The sequence below is a fragment of the Chiloscyllium plagiosum genome, chromosome 5 (assembly GCF_004010195.1).
Source record: "Chiloscyllium plagiosum isolate BGI_BamShark_2017 chromosome 5, ASM401019v2, whole genome shotgun sequence".
Classification (NCBI taxonomy): domain Eukaryota; kingdom Metazoa; phylum Chordata; class Chondrichthyes; order Orectolobiformes; family Hemiscylliidae; genus Chiloscyllium; species Chiloscyllium plagiosum.
Genome location: NC_057714.1, coordinates 10250311 through 10270654, shown reverse-complemented (window position 1 = coordinate 10270654; position 20344 = coordinate 10250311). Strand labels below are relative to the sequence as shown.

The following is a 20344-nucleotide window of genomic DNA, read 5'->3' as shown; positions in this document are numbered from 1 at the left end:
AACATAAAAACTGATTGTAAAAACTCTGAAGAGTGAAAGATTAGTACAAACAAATGTAGATCCCTTATAGTCGAAACCTGGGGAAATTATAATGGGGAACAAAGATATGGCAGACAAAATGAATGCATACTTTGGTTCTGCTTTCATGAGACAGGGCACAAATAACCTCAGAAATGTTAGGAAACCTACAATGTAGAAAGAGGTGAACGGTTAAGATGAATTTCACAGCTGAGAGCTTTAACGCACAAATATCATTGCAATTAAAATTAGGAAACTAGAATTACAAGACTGCAGGTACGTCTGAGGTTTTTAAGAATGGAGATGATTGCAAAGATGATGAAGGCTGTTGAAAGACAGGAATCCGATATAGGACAAGCACACTGATGATGGATTGTTGGGGACGTGGTCAGCGTTAGGGTACAGGCAGCAGAGTTTACATTTACTGGATTTGGAAGATGGGGTGCACTCTTATCTTAGTCAGGACATTCTGACTTCCAATCACAATGGAGAACTTTGAGCACAAGAATGTAGGTTGAGGGAACACTGCACTCTCAGAGGTGCGATCTGTCAGATGATATGTCTACTTGCATTTCCAAAATATCACCCATCTCCATCCCAATCTGACTCCCAATGCTTCAAACTCTTACTGACCTCTTTGCCTTCTCTAAACTAGACTTCCTGCTCTGCTCACCTACATTTTGAACTTGTGACTGTGACATACATTGAGAAATATGCTAAATTGAAGGCATTGTATAAACATCATTATTATAGTTCTGCAAACAATTATTCTTACATGAAGGCAAAACACAGAAAAGTTTCACCATGCAGAATGTCACCATATTGCTTACCAAATGCTCAGGTAAAAAGATAATTTTCTTTTTGGGTCAGGTCTCTGATGTTGAGACCATTCCTGGGTTCTGAACCTGTGTTGTGTTGGGGGCTGAGGTCAATTTGTCACCTGAATCTCTACCTGCCATTAAAATAAGGATGGAGGAAGGTTCTGGAAGCTCCAGGGTCGCTTTCCAGCTCAAAGAGATCAGCAGACCCATCAGCAGAGGTGGGAGTGGCCACTTTAAATGGGAAACAGAAGACTCCTCATGAGGCAGATATTTCTTGAGACTTGGTAATAAAAAATCAATTTTGCTGGACACAAGGATCAGACTTTTCTTTGAAGGTGAGGACAGCTAGTGAAATGAGTTAAGTCATACAGACCACTGGCTATTCCAATGTCACCTCCATGCATTGGCTGGGCTTTGGAAAACATGTGTCCCAACTATGACTACAGACGTCTAGTTGATGTCTCCCCAGTGTCCCTAATAGGCCACTTAAGGGCCTTTATTTGTTTATCTGTGGGAGTTTAAGCATCACTTTACCACTGCCCCTCTCTCTACCCATCCTCAATCATTCAGTTTTAAAATTGCCCAGAGAAGGGACTGCGTCAGAATGGGTTATGCCAATCTCCGGGGCCAATTTTCCAGTCCTCCTGCCTCTGTCTGCTCCCAGCTCTGACACAAATCAAAAGTTATGCTCAACGTGGCGACATAGAAATTGGATATTGGGCTGTAATGCTTGTTTTTTTTGACAGATGTTAGCCCAGGAATTGCACAGTTTTGGCCAGCGAGACCAGGAATTTGAGGTAGGATGGGCTCTGCTCAATCCTCACCAGGTGGTGGGTGTTGCTGCTTCTCATGACGGTTAGAGAAGACATTGGACTTGATAGGATAATGTCAGCTGGTCTAAATCCTTTCAAACTTTCAATGTGAATTTCCATGGAGCAAAGTACAGGATACGTTAGGTTTAAGTCCCAGTGGAAGTGGGGCATGGCAGCATTTTAAGAGCTGATTCCTCTTGAACTGCTGTTAAAAAAAAATGGAAAATCCAAATGTTGTTCTTTAAGTCTTTCATTTTTTTACTTTAGCCAATTTAATTACCTTCATGATAGTGGAGTAAATCACTTGAATTACATTTGTCCCCCTCTCCCAAAGTGCTGGAAAGGCTTCTCCACCTGCTTGAATCACGTGAATTTGCTGCCCTTGGATATGTCACTGGGTCAGTACTGGGCCTGGTTGCTTCAGTAGCTTGGTGTTCCTACCATTACATTTTTTCTCATCATATTGTTCAATCCATTCTCTGGGCAAGAAATGCATCTTTTTTTTTTTCGAGACACACTTAAATTCCATTTCAAAGGTCTTTCTGATATTTCATGTGGATGTTTTGGCTAGTAGACATTTTTTGAATAACTTCTAACTGGTTTGGTGAGTAGACATTTTTATGAAAAACTTGTAATTGTGCAACATTTGATGATATTACTCAGGTGTTCATCTTTGTACACAGTTGTGTGTTTCTGTTTCTTATTCAGTCCGTCAGCTGCTGAAAGTCTCATTCATTTTTTGTTAACGCCTGTCCTGACTACGTCAACGCCCTTGGGGTCAACATCCCATCGTCCACCCTCCAAGAAATTGAGCTCATCTAAAACTCTCTTGCAATGTCCTAGGTTGCACCAAATCTGCCTCATCCAATTCCCGTGTGTGCACTGACCTGTGTTATCTTCTGGTCTCAAATTGACATCCTTCTGTGCAAAATCACCCCTCATGTCTATCACTTCCTTCAGTCCTACAACACTTTGTGAACTCTTGGCTCGGGTAAATTTGGTCTCTTGTCCATCTTCACTCCACTACTGGTAGTCATACTTTCAGCTGCCCAGATCATAACACCAGGAATTCCTTCCCTCAATATTCACCACCTCTTCAATTCTCTCTCATCATTCAACAACCTCGCCTATCATCTTTTGCCTACCTCTTTTTCTTTGCCTGTTGTGAATTTTTGTCAGATGATGTCCCTGGAATATGCTTTCTGATGCCGTGCCATGTTACAGGGACTTAAAAGCTAGCTATTGTTGTGTACACACTCATTAAGTCTCGTATTATTATGTCAATGACTATTCCCTGAAATTAATAGGTTACTTACCAGCTCTGAGAAATAGGTGTATTTTCCTGTCACTTGTGCTATTGCTTTCTCATGGTAATCATCTAACTGAAGGGGATTCATTGGTCCACTGCCTAATGACAAAATGCAAGAAACAGTGAATGCTAGTTTTCTTGTAGGTTGTAGTTTATAAATCATTTGTTGAATGAAATAAAGACAAAAGACTGTCATCGCTGGAAATAAGCTAACTGGCTAGCAACTGTAAAAAGGAGATGGTTCATTATAATGTTCCAGATGACATTTCCTCAAAATCAATAGCTGATGTTTGTTTATGGTCCATGACGTGGGTCACCTCATACAGTAATAATTAAAATTCATTTGTTGTCAAATAAAGTAAGAATTAAAATTAATTTGTTGCTGTGCATAACACAATGAAATGATCTTTCAGTTAGCATTGTTTCCTACCTGTGAAGTCCCTCTTGTAGGAGGACAGCCAGTGTGATTTGTCTATATTTTTCAAGATTGTAGCAGTTCTCTCAGAAACAGCATGCTCTAAGATTGGCTCTGACTTGTTGGGGGCAATAAGCTTCGGCGGAGTTGGATAGATTGGTGTTTTACGATCTTTTTCTGTTTTAGGATGCTACAATGAAAGAGAAGTGCTACGAAGTTGTATTTAAAATAAACAATAAAATTAAGTATTATGCTGCTTTTATAGCTCCCCTCATCAGGGCTTACAAGTGTTTACAGGTTTCAGATACAACCATATACTATACTGATTTTGTTCAGAATACCCATTGCATTCATCTGTAACATTAGGATGAACGACACAATTCTCATGAATAAACGTTTACATTAATTTTGTCAATGTTTATTGTTGAAAATGTAGCTGAAGATTGTACTCAATAGGACAAATGCAAGAATGCCAAACTTCACAGGATCACGACAATTTATATGAAAATAAAAGGGTGCTGATTGATTGGCAAGTCAACTCTGACTGGCAGAAGCATTGCCACTGAAGAAAATAATGGGCAAATGTAGGGTCCCCAAACTAACAGCTAGTTGAAAAAGTGTGCAAGGCCTTTTTCCTGTCACAGGGAAGGTGTTAGAATTGATAATTAGCACGGTTAAAGCTGTGCACTTTGAAAAATCCAAGGTAATCGAGAAGACTCAGCGTGGCGCAAGTGAGGACTGCAGATGCTGCAGATCAGAGTTGAGAGTGTGGTGCTGGAAAAGCACAGCAGGTCAGGCAGCATCCAAGGAGCAGGGGAATCGACGTTTCAGTCATAAGCCTCTCATCAGGAATGAAGCTTGTGGGCTGGGGGAGCTGAGAGATAAATGGGAAGGGAGTGGGGCTGGGGGATAGGTAGCTGAGAATGTGATATGTAGATGAAGATGGGGGTGAAACTGCTAGTTCAGAGAGGAGGGTGGAGTGGATAGATGGGAAGGACAATGGTCAGGTCAAGAGGGCGGTGCCAATTTGGAGGCTTGGGATTGGCATGGGGGGGGGGGGGGAAATGAGGAAACTGGTGAAATCCACATTAATCCCATGTGGTTGCCAGGTTGCAAGGTGGAAGATGAAGCGTTCTTCCTCCAGGCATCGAGTGGTTAAGGTTTGGCATTAGAGGAGGCCCAGGACCTGCATATCCTTGGTGGAGTGGAAAGGCAGTGGGGTTGGTTGATTCAGGTGTCCCAGAGATGTTCTCTGAAATGATCCGCAAGTTGGCATCCTGTCTCCCCGATGTAGAGGTGACCGCATCGGGTGTAAAAGATACAGTAGATGATGTGTATGGAAGTACAGGTAAATTTCTGTCGGATGTGAAAGGATCCTTTGGGGCCATGGACGGAGGTGAGGGGGGAGATGTGGGCACAAGCCTTGTATTTCTTGCGTTGGCAGGGGAAGGTACCAGGTGTGGGGCTGATCGGAGGTGTGGATCTGACAAGAGAGTTGCGGAGGGAATGGTCTCTCTGAAACACTGATATATACCGAGTGGTGCTGTCTGTTTGTAGGTGGCGGAAGTGGCAGAAGATGATGCAGTGTATATGGACTTTGTTGGGGTGGAAGGTGAGGACCAGTGGGGTTCTGTCCTTGTTGCGGTTGGAGGGGCGGGGTTCAAGGGTGGAGGTGCAGGAAGTGGAGGAGATGCGCTATAGGGCATCGTTGACCAAGAGGGAGGGGAAATTGCAGTCTTTGAAGAAAGAGGCCATTTGAGATGTTTTATGGTGGAATTTGTCCTCCTGGGAACGGATGCAATAGAGGTGGTGGAATTGTGAATAAGGGATGGCATTTTTACAGGAGGCAGGGTGGGAGGAGGTGTAATCCAGGTAGCTGTGAGAGTAGGTGGGTTTGTAATAGATGTCCATGGTTAGTCGGTCGCCAGAGATGGAGATGGAAGGGTCCAAGAAGCGGAGGAAGGTTGCTGAGATGGTCCATGTGAATTTGAGGTTGGGGTGAAAGGTGTTAGTGAAGTTGATGAACTGTTCAATGTTCCCGTGGGAGCACGAGGTGGCGCCGATACAGTCATCAATGTAGCAGAAGAAAAGGTGGGGGATGGTGCCAGTGTAGCTGCGGAAGATGGATTGTTCCATGTACGCAACAAAGAGGTAGACATAGCTGGGACTCATGTGGGTGCCAATGGCTACCCCTTTGGTTTGGAAGACGTGAGAGGATTGGAAGGAGAAGTTGTTGAGGGTAAGGACCAGGTCAGCCAGGCGGATGAGGATGTCGGTGGAAGGGTATTGGTTGGGACGGTGTGAGAGGGTGAAATGAAGGGTTTGGAGACCTTTGTCATGGCAGACAGATGTGTATAGAGACTGGATGTCTATTGTGAAGATAAGGCGTTGGGAGCCGGGGAAACGAAAGTCTTGGAGGAGGTGAAGGGCATGGGTGGTGTCCAAACATAGGTGGGGAGTCCCTGGACTAAAGGGGACAGGACGGTGTCAAGAGATGAGTTCAATGGGACAGCAGCAGGTTGAGACAATGGGTTGAACAGGGCAGTCAGATTTGTGAATCTTTGGTAGGAGATAGAACTGGGCAGTGCGGAGTTCCTGAACTATGAGGATGGAGGCGGGAAGATAAAAAGTAGGGGGCCGGGCAAACAAAAGTCTTGGAGAGGTGAAGAGCATGGGTGGTGTCCCGAATGTAGGTGGGAGAAGATAAGGCATAGGGGCCTGGAGAAATGAAAAGACTCAGCATAGGTTTGTAAAAGGGAAATCATGTTTAACCAACTTATTAAGAGTTTTTTTAAAATGAGTACCGTCTTCTGTGGATAAATTAAGCCAATGGATGTAATGTACTTGGACTTTGAGAACACAATTGACTAGTGCCAGATAAAAGATTACTGCACAAAATAGAAATATGACGGAGGAGATAATACATAAAGATAGATACAACATTGGTTGGTGTGCAGAAAACAAAGTAGGCATGAATGGACATTTTCAGCTGAAAAATGTGTTGCTGGAAAAACACAGCAGGTCAGGCAGCATCCAAGGAGCAGGAGAATCGACGTTTCGGGAATAAGCCCTTCTTCATGAATGGACGTTTTTCCAATTGGCAGGATGTGACGATTAGATTTTTGCAGAGTTTACACAATTTACAGCAAACATTTTATTAACCTATGGGACCAGGAGCATTCCAGCTAATCAAAACTTTCTGGATAATCAAGAGGTTCACATATTCAGTGTAAAAACATTCACTATCTTATGAAAATGTAATGTACGGGATACATACATCACTTTAGGATGTAGGTTTGCTCGCTGAGCTGTTGGTTTGATACCCAGATGTTTCATTACGTGGCTTGGTAACATCATCAGTGGCGACCTCCAAGTGAAGCAACACTGTTGTCTTCTGCTTTCTATTTATATGTTTGTCCTGGATGGAGTTCCTGGAGTTTGTGGTGATGTCATTTCCTGTTCGTTTTCTGAGGGGTTGATAGATGGTATCTAGATCTATGTGTTTGTTTATGGCGTTGTGGGTGGAGTGGCAGGCCTCTAGGAATTCTCTGGCATGTCTTTGCTTAGCCTGTCCCAGGATAGATGTGTTGTCCCAGTTGAAATGGTGATTTTTTTTCAACCGTGTGTAGGGCTACGAGGGGGAGAGGGTCGTGTCTTTTTGTGGCTAGCTGGTGGCTAACTTTCTTGCTGTTTGCCTACATAGTGTTTGTGGCAATCCTTGCATGGAACACCTTACACGAACACCGGCTAGCCACAAAAAGACACGGCCCTCTCTCCCTTGTAGCCCTACACACGGTTGAAAAAAAAACACCATTTCAACTGGGACAACACAGCTATCCTGGGACAGGCTAAGCAAAGACATGCCAGAGAATTCCTAGAGGCCTGGCACTCTAACCACAACGCCATAAACAAACACATAGATCTAGATACCATCTATCAACCCCTCAGGAAATGAACAGGAAATGACATCACCACAAACCCCAGGAACCCCATCCAGGACAAACATATAAATAGAAAGCAGAAGACAACAGTTTCGCTTCACTTGGAGGTCACCACTGATGATGTTACCTAGCCAGGTAATGAAACGTCTGGATATCAAAACTACAGCTCAGCGAGCAAACCTACACCCTAAACCTCAACCTGAGCTACAAACCTTCACAAACTTTGCATATATATCACTGTTACACAATATTTACAGATAAATCACTAAACAACAATGCAACGTTGCCTTAAATAAACCTTACTGGCAGAGATCCTTCTCACTTGCACCCTCAACTGATGACTCGGACATCACAATAGATTGCGGTGTTGGAGGATGAATTGACTCAAAATTGAATGAACTATTTATGTTTTGTGTGGTCATGCATGTGAACAACAGGTATATTTACATAGAGGTAAATAAATTTAAAAAGCTGTAATAATGGGACAGAATAATACAGTAAGCTATATGTATTTGAAATATACCTTTTGCTGATATATCATGAGTGTCAGTTTGTAAGGTTCACAAGATATAGGAGCAGTATTAGACCATTCAGCCCATTGAATCTGCTCTGCCATTCGATCATGGCTGATATGCCCCTCACCCCCATTTTCCTGCTTTCTCGCCATATCCCTTCAACTCATTACCAATTAAAAATCTGTCTAACTCTTGCATAAATTTACTCAATGTCCCAGCCCTTTGGGGTAGTGAATTCCACAGATTCACAACCCTTTCCTCAGCCCTGTTTTAAATTTGCTACCCCTTATCCTAAGACTATGACCTCTCACCCTAGAATGCCCCACAAGAGGAAGTATCAGCTCCACATCTATTTTATCCACACCTTTTGTCATCTTGAATACCTCAATTTGATCTCCCCTCATTCTTCTAAATTCCAGAGAGTATAGGCCTAAAAGATGCTGTATATCAATGACTTAAATGAGAGAAGCGAAGACATGGTATCTAATTCTGCAGATGACACAAAGATAGGTGAGATTGTATGTTGTGAAGTGGACCTAAAGAGGATGCAGATAGATATAGATATGTCGAGTGAGTAGGGAATGAACATCTGGCAGATGGACCATATTATAGGAAATGTGAAGTTGCTCCTTTAGCAGAAAGAATCAAAATGCAGAGTATTACTTTAACAGAGAATAATGGCAGAATCCAGAGATGCAGTGGAATCTCTCTATTCTTGTCCTTCAGTTAAAAAAAAAGCTTTCTTTTAAATATCAATCTGTTTGGACATGTGATGTCATACCTCTGGACAGGATGGATTTCAACCCAGATTTTCTATTACTGTGTCACAAGTATCCCAGAGTCAGAAGAAAATAACCTGTTGTTCACATGCATGGACGTACAGCAAATCTTGAAGAAAGCTCATGGAATGTTATCCCCTACTATAGGAGGAACTGAATATGTGTCATACAGACTCCATTTAATCTCTGAGACAATGACAAAACACAGGCTTCATGGACAATGTCAATAGACTCGTTTTTGTTATTCACTCATGGGACGTGGGGTTTGCTGGCTGGCCAGCATTTACTGCCCGTCCCTGGTTGTCCTTGAGAAGATGGTGGTGAGCTGCCTTTCTGAACCACTGCAGACCATGTAGTATAGGTAGACCCACAAGGCCCTTAGGGAAGGGGTTTTGACCAAGTGACAGTGAACGAACAGTGATGTATTTCCAAGTCAGAATGGCGAGTAGCTTGGAGGGGAACTTGCAGGTGGTGGCGTTCCCATCTACCTGCTGCCCTTGTCCTTCTGGATGGAAGTGGTCATGGGTTTGGAAGGTGGTGGTGAATTTCTGCAATGCACCTTGAAGATATGCACACTACTGCTACTGAGTGTGAGTGGCAAAGTGAGCATATGCTTGTGGGCGTGGTGCTAATCAGGTTGGTTGCTTTATTCTGGATGGTGTCAAGCTTCTTGTGTTATTGGAGCTGCACTAATCCAGGCAAATGAGGAGTATTCCATCACACTCTTGCCATGTGCCTCGTAGCTTTGGGATGGCCAGGCTTTGGGGAGGCAGGAGGTGAGCTACTCACCGCAGTATTCCTAGCCTCTGTAGCCACAGTATTTATGTGGTGAATCTGGTCAACAATAACCCCAAGGATTTGAGAGTGGGGGAATTAATGAATCTAAATGATATCCTATCACTGTCAGCTAGGAATCCCGCAGCAGCCCTATTTGCCTGCTCTTTGACTTAAATTAGAAGATGGGCAGGGGAGGGGGCTTTGCTTTTGGTGGGAGGCCCACACGTGGCCTCTCCCTGAGTAAGTTTCCCATAATGCCAAGCTGTACTAAATCCAGCCCAAGACATAATATTGAGCGAAGGCCTACTTAAACATTCTTATAGTTGTTGGCTGCTAATACATGTATTCAGTAAATATTTATTTTGGTCTGACACAACATTCAAATTGAAAACAGTAATAAGATATTTAAATGTAAATGCAAATTACAACATGTTGGGAGAGAAAGTGCATTGAGTGGTGGAATAGAAGTTGAAAAAGAACTGGGGTGTTGTTAGACTCAAGCTTTACATGTACTGAAGGGCATTAATTGAGAAGGTAAAGCAGAATGCCAAAGTCACCATGAAAAAAAGTGCCCAACATATAACTAAAACAGATCAGACAGTGGATGGGGAGGCAAGATAGGGAGACAAATCAGAGGTTAGGCCCTAAGTCGGAATTTCCTCTTCAAAGTTATTAATCCATTGACTCAACTTTAAGGTGGAGGGAAAACTATATGATTATTAAAGTATTAAAGTAATGGATAGGATAACTATACATTTGTTTGGATAGATAATCTAAGATGAATCTAAATGGTCTTCCTGATTCATTTCTATCTCATTATATTATCAAAGAATGAGCAAAGTTGACATGTTCCCTTGGCTGCTCCTTGAATCAAAGAGGAATACTGGTCAGATTAATACTTTATAGCTGGATAATAATTATAGTACTGGCCAATTATTTGGGATACCTTGTTGCAAATAAGATTTTCACATGAAAACGTAAGAAATATTAATTAAGTATATTGCAATTTAACTAATATATAACCTAAATTTATTAAATGTGAGCAACTGAAACACAGAAAATATCACCTTTGACCACAGGTACTTACCTGAGTAAAACCTTCTTGTCCTGGCCAGGCTAAACCTTTCGGTGTGATGGGTATTTCCTGGGTTTCAAATCTATATGGAAATCCTGCAATTTAACGGTAAAGAGTTTGGAATTAATTCCACAGATTATAATCAAGCTTTTTATTAAGGTAGCCCTGTCATTGAAGATTTTGACAATCTATTGTTCAAAGTTATTTCAATTTTTTATGTAGTTAATACGAATGATTGACAGAATTAAATGAAAATACACAAATTTATGCAGCTGCTCTGTATCAACTGACATTTACTCAATTTCATTATCAATGTTCTGTAGGTTATTCAACCCAATGATGTTTTTGTTACTCAACGTTTTTTTAAAAACTCAACAATAGTTACACGCTCGTTACGTGAAAGGTGCAAGTGTTGGAATGAAATATTTATCTAGTTTATAGTGCGACATGGCTAGATAGTAGGCACTCTGGTTAACAACTTGACTTCGAACAACAGCCATTTAAAAACACCGTATACCTCAAATATTTCTTCTGTAGCTTGTCTGGGGTGAGACTGTTACAAATTGAGACTTTCCCTGTAGCCAGAAAGCAACGCACCAGCTTCATTATGCTCTGCTGTCCCCAGTGAAGCCCCTGGTATTAGTTGAATTAAAACATATTTGGTATATTCCCAGCAAAGTTGGTTGGCTGTGCTGGTGCCCAGAAATACATTCCAAATCAAACATTAATGATAATTGACTTAAGGCGTCATGGTTTCTGAGATCATTAGCTTTGTAACTTTGACATTAACAAAGTTTGCAAATGACCAATATTGCTCTGAGCAGAAAAGACTATTTAAAATTTAAATAGTGCTCTACAATGAACATTTTTAGCTGTGAAATGATTAATTCACCGTTCCTACAACTGGCAGATTTTGCTCATGTTCAATGGACACAATCTTTGTTCTTCCAAGAGGCTGCCAGTCCCTTGTTACAAGACCTCATGCTCCTACAACATACCAACTTCGGCCAGCTTGCTGGTTGGCATGGGCATCCCTGGCAGCTTTCACTGTGCGAGCTGATGTTGGGTAAGAGGTGAGGGGGGAACAGTGCATTCCTTTGGGAATTCTCTGCAGGCACACTCCCACAAGGTGGTACTGCTTTCCTTTAACCCTCCCCATCAATCTCTCAAACCTGGTCCCTCCCTCCTACTGCTGATACCTCGATCTGAGCTGTAAATCCAGGTTCCACAGTCTCCACTTCTTCTGCCTCTGGTCCCAACTGCGGATGCCACTCAAACCTTGTGCAGTGGGGCTACAGAGCTGCCAGCTAATCAGATTTGTCTACAGATTTCTAAAGGAGGGCTTTCACACAAAACTGGGTAGAAGTCTCACCCCTTAAAGCGATTAATGGCCCACCGGCTGACTTTTCAGTTAAGTGGGGAAACAGGAAACACAGCACCCCACAAAATTTAGCCCATAATGTACAAAAATGTACCTTGACATTTTTCTATATTTTTCATTATGGACAGAACTATTTTGAAACTAAGGAAGGATTGTTGAAGGATTGCTGCAATGTTTATACACCTGCCTATACAAGGTTTACAGATGAGCTGGAACTAAGAGGGTGTACAATTGAAGCTTCAGCTGGCAACAAGCTGCTGATTGGTCTGTGCATTATTAACTGGTTACTGATCAGAAAGGTCTTCTGCCTGCTGACTACTCTGTGATTGGCTTTGAGATAGCTGTACAACCTGGAGATATTAACCAATGGCTGTAAAGTCTCTGGAGGAGAAGGAGCTGCTTTTGCTCTGCAGTAAAAAGCATTTCAAACCTGAAGAGAGCCAGTTTAATTTTCCTTTCCAGTTGTATAAGATGTGACTTTTAATTGATTAGTCAAAGACCTTTATGAGTGGGGACCAGTCTCTCTGTGCTTCCTGCAAACAGGTGTAAGTATCAAGTGGCAACATTCTGATCACTACAAGAATCACCTCAGCAAACCCTGTGGACTGAGACCACTGAATTGCTTTCCCAGTTTTTCCCTCCCATTTCTTGGTGTGTGTAGAGGAGGAGTTTAAAAGAGATTTAAACTTTTAACCAGTAGAGTTATATGACAACAGTTCATAATTGTTTATGTGGCTAGAATTATTTTCTTTGTAATAAACAGGCATCTTTGTTAAGTACAGAAACCTGGTCTGTGCTTTGTCAACCTGTGAGTTAAAGTTAAAGGAATTCTGCATATTTAAAAAAATCTTTAACTGCCGCAACAACTCCAAGAATAGTAGGGATTGATTTTCTGCAGTTGAGAATAGGGTGCTGGAAAAGCACAGCAGGTCAGGCAGCATCCGAGGAGCAGGACAATTGATGTTTTGGGCAAGAGCCTTTCATCAGGGATGATTTTCTGCAGGCTACCCCCAGAAAGGCATAACATTAGGAATACAGACAAGTACAAAAATGATAGACAATGCCTTATAATGGCACAGTCTGTTTGTAGCCATCTCTTTGAGCCAACAACCTCTTGTCACTGTAGTCTTAGAAAAGCAGATACTTGTACAGGTACTGCCAATGATCCTGAACAAGACACCTGCAGCCTCTGCATAATTGTGGCTCATAAATGTTTGCAAGCAAAAACATACCTAATGAAGTCTTGGATGATGCAGCTAATGAGCTTGTGGAGGGAATTTCGAGTGAGTCAGCGCACAGGTTGTGGAGAATAAGGGATTCAGTCTAAGGTTTCAGAAATCCAACAGTGCAGTGAAATTACGGAAGGAAGCAGGGGAAGGTAGGTTACCCGGTATTATCAGGGCAGCAATCTACAGAGTTCTATCAGAATGATAGCAGCCTTTGATGAATGTGACCATCTACCAGACATTCTATCAGTGGCCAGAGTAAGACTACGTGATCAGAACAGTGGCACTGAAATTGCAAGATTTCACTCCCAGGGCTGAGTCCTGATGGAGTGGAGTACTGCTGGGTTAGTTATTACTAAGCATAAATATTACAGGGGGGAGGTTCTGTAACTTGCAGTGAGACACCTTGGTATTCACTGCATTGGACTGGATACTTGAATTCTAGCAGCTATTTTACAGACTCATTACTCGTGAAGGATCTCCTCTTCTGCTGAACCTTCAATGTGGGTTGCAGCATTTCGGACTGGCTGCTGAGTGGTAGCAACATGGGGAATGTTGTCGTGACAATGGTTAAAATGTAAATGTTGTCACCCCTGACACAAGACACATGATCCTCGGTGCTACTCCACTTCAGAAATCCTGTAGCAGCTCTGTCTGAACAGCGTGGCTCCCCTTTAAGAGGTACAGGCTGCCTTTAAGAGGAGCAGGTGAATTGGAACACCTACGCACTATGAGCTCCCCTGTTAAGCAATCAGCCAACCAGAAGCGAGAGTTTCATTCCATTGAATGCTACAATCATTGAAATGAGGAGCCAGCAGAAAGTTTGCTTGTTTCCTGCCTCAATAGGATAAGGAGGGGATGATGCTGAAACCATAACAGGCTTTCGAATTTCTAGTCAGAAATACCTTAACACCAGCAGCTATTGAGGTAGAATCGGCAATATAATTTGAAAGGAAATCCAGTCAATACTTGAATGAAAATATAAAAGAACATGGGACTGGCTAGGCCCCTGTGAAATGCAAACACTAACACTGGGCTAAATAGCCTCAATTCATTCCTTATATAATCATGGGATAATAGACCATAAAGGAGGCCATTCGGCAATTCTCCTAGTGCTCTCTCTTTAAAACAGGTGCCCAATTATATTCCACTTCCTGTGTATTTTCAACAACTCTGTAGCTCTTTCCTTTTCCAGTGAAAATAAATCACTGGAGAATCGTCCCCTTCAGCTTCAGGCTGTGTAATCTAAAACACGTACACGCATGAAATAAAGTCCTCAATCCATGTCCACGGGCCAGTACAATTTCTGCCAGTGGAAACTGTTTCTTCATATTAACTCCATCAAAGGGCCTCCAAGATTTTCATAGCTGCTCTCAACCATCTCTCTTCTCGTGAGAATAGCTCCAGCCTCTCTAATTTCTCCACACAACTGAAGTCCAAAATTCATAGCACCATTCTAGAAAATCTCCCTCTCTAAAATCTTAATAGCCTTCTTGCGTGTGGTTCCCAGAATTGCATACAATTCTCCATCTAAGAAAAGTGTTTTAAAAGGGTTCAACATTATTTCCTTGGTTTTGTACTCCATGCCTTCAAGTTATAATGTGAACAATTCAATACACATCTAATTATTCCAATCTATTGCATCATTACCTATGCTATGTTAAATGCAAAATTTAAATGCTTGCCAAACAATGAAGCTTGTTCTCAAAGCTAATTGATAGGAATTTAAGTGACAAAATCAATTTAAACTAGAATAATTGAAAATATATTTTGTTCATAGTCTGTTTAGCTGACTGATGAAAATAGTTAAAAAATGATTGATGAACTCTCCATCAAATAGTATCTAATTATTATTAAATGTCTGATTTCAAAGAGCTTGATTTACATCTGAAATGAGAACCAGGAGCTGGGGTTTCCTGACGTCACCATTTTCCCTCTACCACCAGGGCTACAGGCCGTACCTTCATCAGAGGTGGGGGGAAAGAGGTGGGATTCACTGGAGTTAGACCTGCTGCCTCCCACAATTGAAGATACAATCAATCAGTGATAGGAATGGATTCAAACACGGACTGGCATCTATCCCACCTTGAGGCTGATAAACATCTGCCTCCACTGCAACAAATTGTATGAGGTTTGTAAGGAACTCGACATCAACTCTGCAACTGCTGCTTAAACTTTGACCTACGAATACTGACTGTCACTTATAGCCAATAGCTTGCTGGCCCTGAGAAAGGTGGTCCAACATGAAGAAACCTTCAGTCAACTCCCAAGCCATTGCATGATCCATGGCTGACGTTCTGCTACATTAGGAGTCCGTTAGCCCAAGACATTTTGATTCTAAGGCATCTGTGAGCACTGCCACACACTATCAAAGTTTGCCACCCTGTCACACCACAGCAATTATGAGGCCAGCAAGCTAGTATGTAGCAAATCCATCACTACGATTCAGACCACAAAGCAAAACTTAAGGCTCTGCTACCATTTCAGCCATGGAACAACAGCACAAGCATACGGCCAGACAAATTAACATGGAAAACACCAACATCCGAAATCAGCTTCTGGAATCTTCAAATTAAATCATAAATTTATCGTAAGTCATCCAAATGTTTACAGAAAGCATTCTAGTCCATTATCTGCAAAAAAAGGAGCTCCTCTGCTCTCATTTGGGAATAAAATTGTACATGATTCTTCAAGGTCCATATTACTCCTATTCTTATCACCCCTACATCCAAAGCAATAAGTCCAAAAGCCCGGTATCTTCAGGTTAATGAAACTCCAAGGGCTTCAGTGTTTCCACTGCAGAGATTTCTCCATGATCATTATACTATCCTACAGGGCTAATTGGCAAAAACCTGTTGATTTTATCTTAGACCATTGGAATGAAGACGTTTGCACTCCAGGTTGGTGCATAGTACCAAAATCCTCCGTAGGTTTCAGTCAGCAGCTTTGTCCCAGCGTTTACGCTGCATACAAATTTCCTCCCAGCCTTCCTACCAGTGTATCCTTCATTTCTTTCTCCTTCACGTAGTGATCTTATTTTCCCGGCCATGTGTGTATGCTATTTACTTCAACTCCATTTGGTAGCAAACCTATGTTCTAAACAAATCACTAGATGAAGAAGCTTCTCCAGAATTCCTTGCTGGATTAGCAGTGACTACCTTATGTTAAGAACTCCCGTTTCAAACTCGTCTACAAGTGGAAATATTTGGTCTCATTTTAGTGATGACTGTTAAGTGCTACCTCCAGGGCTGGAAGTGGGAGCCACCTTGCTTTGGCCGGCTCTGCCTGCATCATGAGTAAGATAGTGTACCAAAGGCAGAGTGCCCTTCGAGACAGGTTAGTGTTGCAGAGTCATGAAGCCCAGCCCTGGGGAGTGGTTGGGCACACAGGAATGTGATGGCTCAGGAGCACAAACACCATAGAAGGGTCAGAAATGGCAAGAGGCAACCACCAAGGAGGGCACCTCCTGCAGAATTCTCAGGGAGGTCACAAGGGCTTAACTAAGCTCTTTCAAGGCTGCAATGTGAGCAATTGAGAAATAGCCCTTAACTGGCACCAAAGTGAATCCACTGGTCAGGTAGAATAGAGCCAAGCTGCTACCTTTCCAGTCATTAGCAGTATGGCCTAGCAGCAGTAAGCTGTTGGGCTGCCCACCTGAGGCCTTCTCCCACTATACAGAAAGCCCACCCAACTCCGAGCCCATCAGCAAAAAACTGAGAAAATTATCCCATTTTTCCTCTCAAATTGCCTCATAATTTATACCTGAATCAGGTAACCCATCAGCCTTCATTTTTCTAGAGAAACATCTCTTGGCTGTTCAGTCTTTAGTGATGATTATAACCAGTCAAGCCCTTCCTGTGTCTCTCCTCGCGCATTCTGTGATTATTCTGTCATCTTTCAGAAATTTGGTGAATAGAACCACGCACAGCACATCAAGTGCATCCTATATAAACTGTCACTGAAAAAAAAGGAATCAAGCAGGAAAGACCCAAATCGGTATTAAGAAATGTGTTGTTGACAGACAGTGCAAGATGGCCCATCAACATGTTGTTCCTAGTCTTTGGAATGGGACAGCTTCCATGTAACACTGAGGTAAGCAGAAGTAACCAATAAATAAAATTGTTGCGATGTGTGAATTGCAATGAAAGCTACAATACAGTTGATGATCTATAACGTTAGACGTTACCTCTCCTTCAATGAACTACATCAAGAATGACTTTGAAATTCTATTGTTTTTTTCAGAAGCTTGCAGCATTTCCTTCCTAGTTTCCTGAAACATATTTAAAGGAATTTAAATTGTTTTGCCTCATATGTTTCTAGGATGGCCAAATATTTATAGTCAAGTATGACAGAGCAACGTTACAGGAAGCTCTTAGGGTTAGATCTTCAATTGAGTGCTAATGTTGAATACCGGTCCATAAAAATGTCCTCATGTTTAATGTGGATTTTCCAATAATCAGGATTATTTAGAAAATTACCTCGATTGCAAATTTAAAATGTTTCATGTAATTAAAAAAAAGAAAACAAAACCGAGTCATGGAGTCACAGTCATAGAGACGTACAGCACGGAAATAGACGCTTCGGTCGAATTAGTCCATGCCAGCCCGATATCCCAATCCAATCTAGTCCTATTTGCCAGCACCCAGCCCATATTCCTTCAAACCCTTCATATTCACATACCTATCCAGATGCCTTTTAAATGTTGCAATTGTACTAGCCTCCACCACTTCCTCTGGCAGCACCACTTCCTCTGGCAGCTCATTCCATACGTGCACCACCCTCTGCATGAAAAAGTTGCCCTTTAGGTCTCTTTTATATCTTTCGCCTCTCACCCTAAACCTATGGAGGAGTTTTGGACTCCTCCACCCCAGGGAAAAGACTTTGTCAATTTAACCTATCCATGCCCCTCATGATTTCATAAACCTCTATATGGTCACCCCTCAGCCTCCAACACTCCAGGGAAAACAGCCCCAGCTTATTCAACCTTGCCCTACAGCTCAAATCCTCCAACCCTTGTAAATCTTTTCTGAACCCTTTCAAGTTTCACAACATCCTTCTGATAGGAAGGAGACAAGATTTGCACACAATATTCCAAAAGTGGCCTAACTACTTCACATGAAAAATAAAACTAATTTGCCCCTACATCAAATGTCTTCTACTTACAGCAAGTTTGAGATTTAAATCCTTAAGCATAATTCTGCCTCAAACAGTAATTTTTGTTTCAGTGACACTACCTTTAGGAACAATTTCTTGTAGTAGCCATTGACCTTTCAGACTTTCAGAAGACGTTATATCAGGAATTAATGAAAATATTTGCTGATATTGTTATCAGTGTTTAAGTTTTATGATTCTAGACCACTATTTTCCTTGGAAAATATATTTTAAAAACTATCAGAATGGATAACTTGGATCATTCTTGAAAGTACAGTCAGTATGAGGAGCATTGTCTGTTAATGGGGATAATAATAGACAAAGCCTATTACATGGTGGAGAAAGGGAACATTGCCTGAAAGAAATATCATCAATGTTGTTGAACAATTCTTACAATTGGTGTTCTGAAGCTATTGCAGTGGCCTTTCAAAGGTGGAAGTGCACTAGGATAACTTAAAACAATTTCTGTGGCCGATACAACTATACAATTTTAAGATAATTAAAGTGTAATTGATTTTAGTATTATTTCCTGAACTACTGTCACGAGTATATATGTTACCTTTAATTTTCTTAGCCACAATCACATCATAACTTTTTGCAGGCATATCAGGATTAATGGGCAGCAACTGTCCAGCTCGTGTCCCAGTATGTGGATCGCTTGCTGAGATGAAGTCCGGGAATACTGCAAACTTGGAAATGTGGGAAAAGTATGGGTGTTCAGTTGGAAATGGCGCTCGTATCTGCTTCTGACTAAAACATAAAGATACAACACATCCTATGAAGAAATTAGCGAAAATAAAATACAGGAAGTCTAAACAAATGTAAAAATATTGCAAATGCTTAAGTTTGGTTAACTTCTGGAGGATTAAGAGGATCCTGCAGTTTGCTTAAGTTCCCACCTGAAGATTTAAGATCTCTTTTTCTCTGCCAGCCTCTGACCAATGTGTTGTGTACTTTTAATATTTTCTGTTATGTTACAAACTTTAATAAACTTAGTAATTTTTCTAGCATTGCACTGTATTCCACAGGTGAAAAAAGTCAGTTCACTCTTAGGTACTAAAATGTTCCATTCTATTTCTGAACTGCGACTGATCCTTTCCAAAAGAATGGATTTCATTGCATCCAGAGGCATTTATTATTATCAAGCCTTGCTCACAAACATTACAGAATTTCTGTGGCCGATACAACTATACAATTTTAAGATAATTAAAGTGTAATTGATTTTAGTATTATTTGTGGGTGGCACGGTGGCACAGTGGTTAGCACTGCTGCCTCACAGCGCCTGAGACCCGGGTTCAATTCCCGCCTCAGGCGACTGACTGTGTGGAGTTTGCACATTTTCTCCGTGTCTGCGTGGGTTTCCTCCGGGTGCTCCGGTTTCCTCCCACAGTCACAAAGATGTGCAGGTCAGGTGAATTGGCCATGCTAAATTGCCCGTAGTGTTAGGTAAGGGGTAAATGTAGGGGCATGGGTGGGTTGCACTTCGGCGGGTCGGTGTGAACTTGTTGGGCCGAAGGGCCTGTTTCCACACTGTAATCTAATCTAGAACCACTTTAAAGCAATTCCGTTATTTAATGTTTTACACAATATACATAAACTACCACATCATCGATGTGACTTGCAGAAAATGTTACTTTATGCTGCACACAGAAGCAAGATCTACTTCATTTTATTGTGAGAAGATACAGATTACTCAAAGAAATCTAACCAGGTTCAACTTTTAATTGCAAATATGCAAAGAAATGGTGATAATTTGGAAATAAAACAATTTACATCTTCCGCTGATCACCCCCAATCTCAAGGTGCATTGGAAAGATGCCAACAAATGTTGAAGACCACATACAGAGTTAATTGCAAGGAATTCCCTAATGACTAGAATAAGGGTATGCTGTGGTTCTGTTAGCCGAGCTGGAAGTTTTTGTTGCAAACGTTTCGTCCCCTGTCTAGGTGACATCCTCAGTGCTTGGGAGCCTCCTGTGAAGCGCTTCTGTGGTGTTTCCACCGGCATTTATAGTGGCCTGTCCCTGCCGCTTCCGGATGTCAGTCTCAGCTGTCCGCTGTAGTGGCCGGTATATTGGAGGCTCCCAAGCACTGAGGATGTCACCTAAACAGGGGACGAAACGT

At 41.8% G+C, this 20344-nt stretch overlaps 1 protein-coding gene and 1 long non-coding RNA gene across 2 annotated transcripts in view; one reads left to right on the top strand and one right to left on the bottom strand.

Annotated features, from left to right (window-relative positions):
- LOC122550262 (uncharacterized protein C7orf31) overlaps positions 1 to 20344 on the bottom strand; it is a 56447-nt gene that overhangs the window by 10040 nt on the left and 26063 nt on the right. Inside the window, exons 5-8 of the mRNA XM_043691013.1 lie at positions 18780 to 18970; positions 10475 to 10557; positions 3391 to 3565; positions 2968 to 3059 (exon numbers count right to left, since the gene is read on the bottom strand). Coding sequence (XP_043546948.1) covers positions 2968 to 3059; positions 3391 to 3565; positions 10475 to 10557; positions 18780 to 18970 — 541 coding nt within the window. The remainder of the gene's footprint in view (positions 1 to 2967; positions 3060 to 3390; positions 3566 to 10474; positions 10558 to 18779; positions 18971 to 20344) is intronic.
- On the top strand, positions 12311 to 18899 carry LOC122550263. Its single transcript, XR_006311775.1, has 3 exons — positions 12311 to 12388; positions 16971 to 17161; positions 18822 to 18899. It is a non-coding gene; the product is annotated as an uncharacterized LOC122550263 (long non-coding RNA).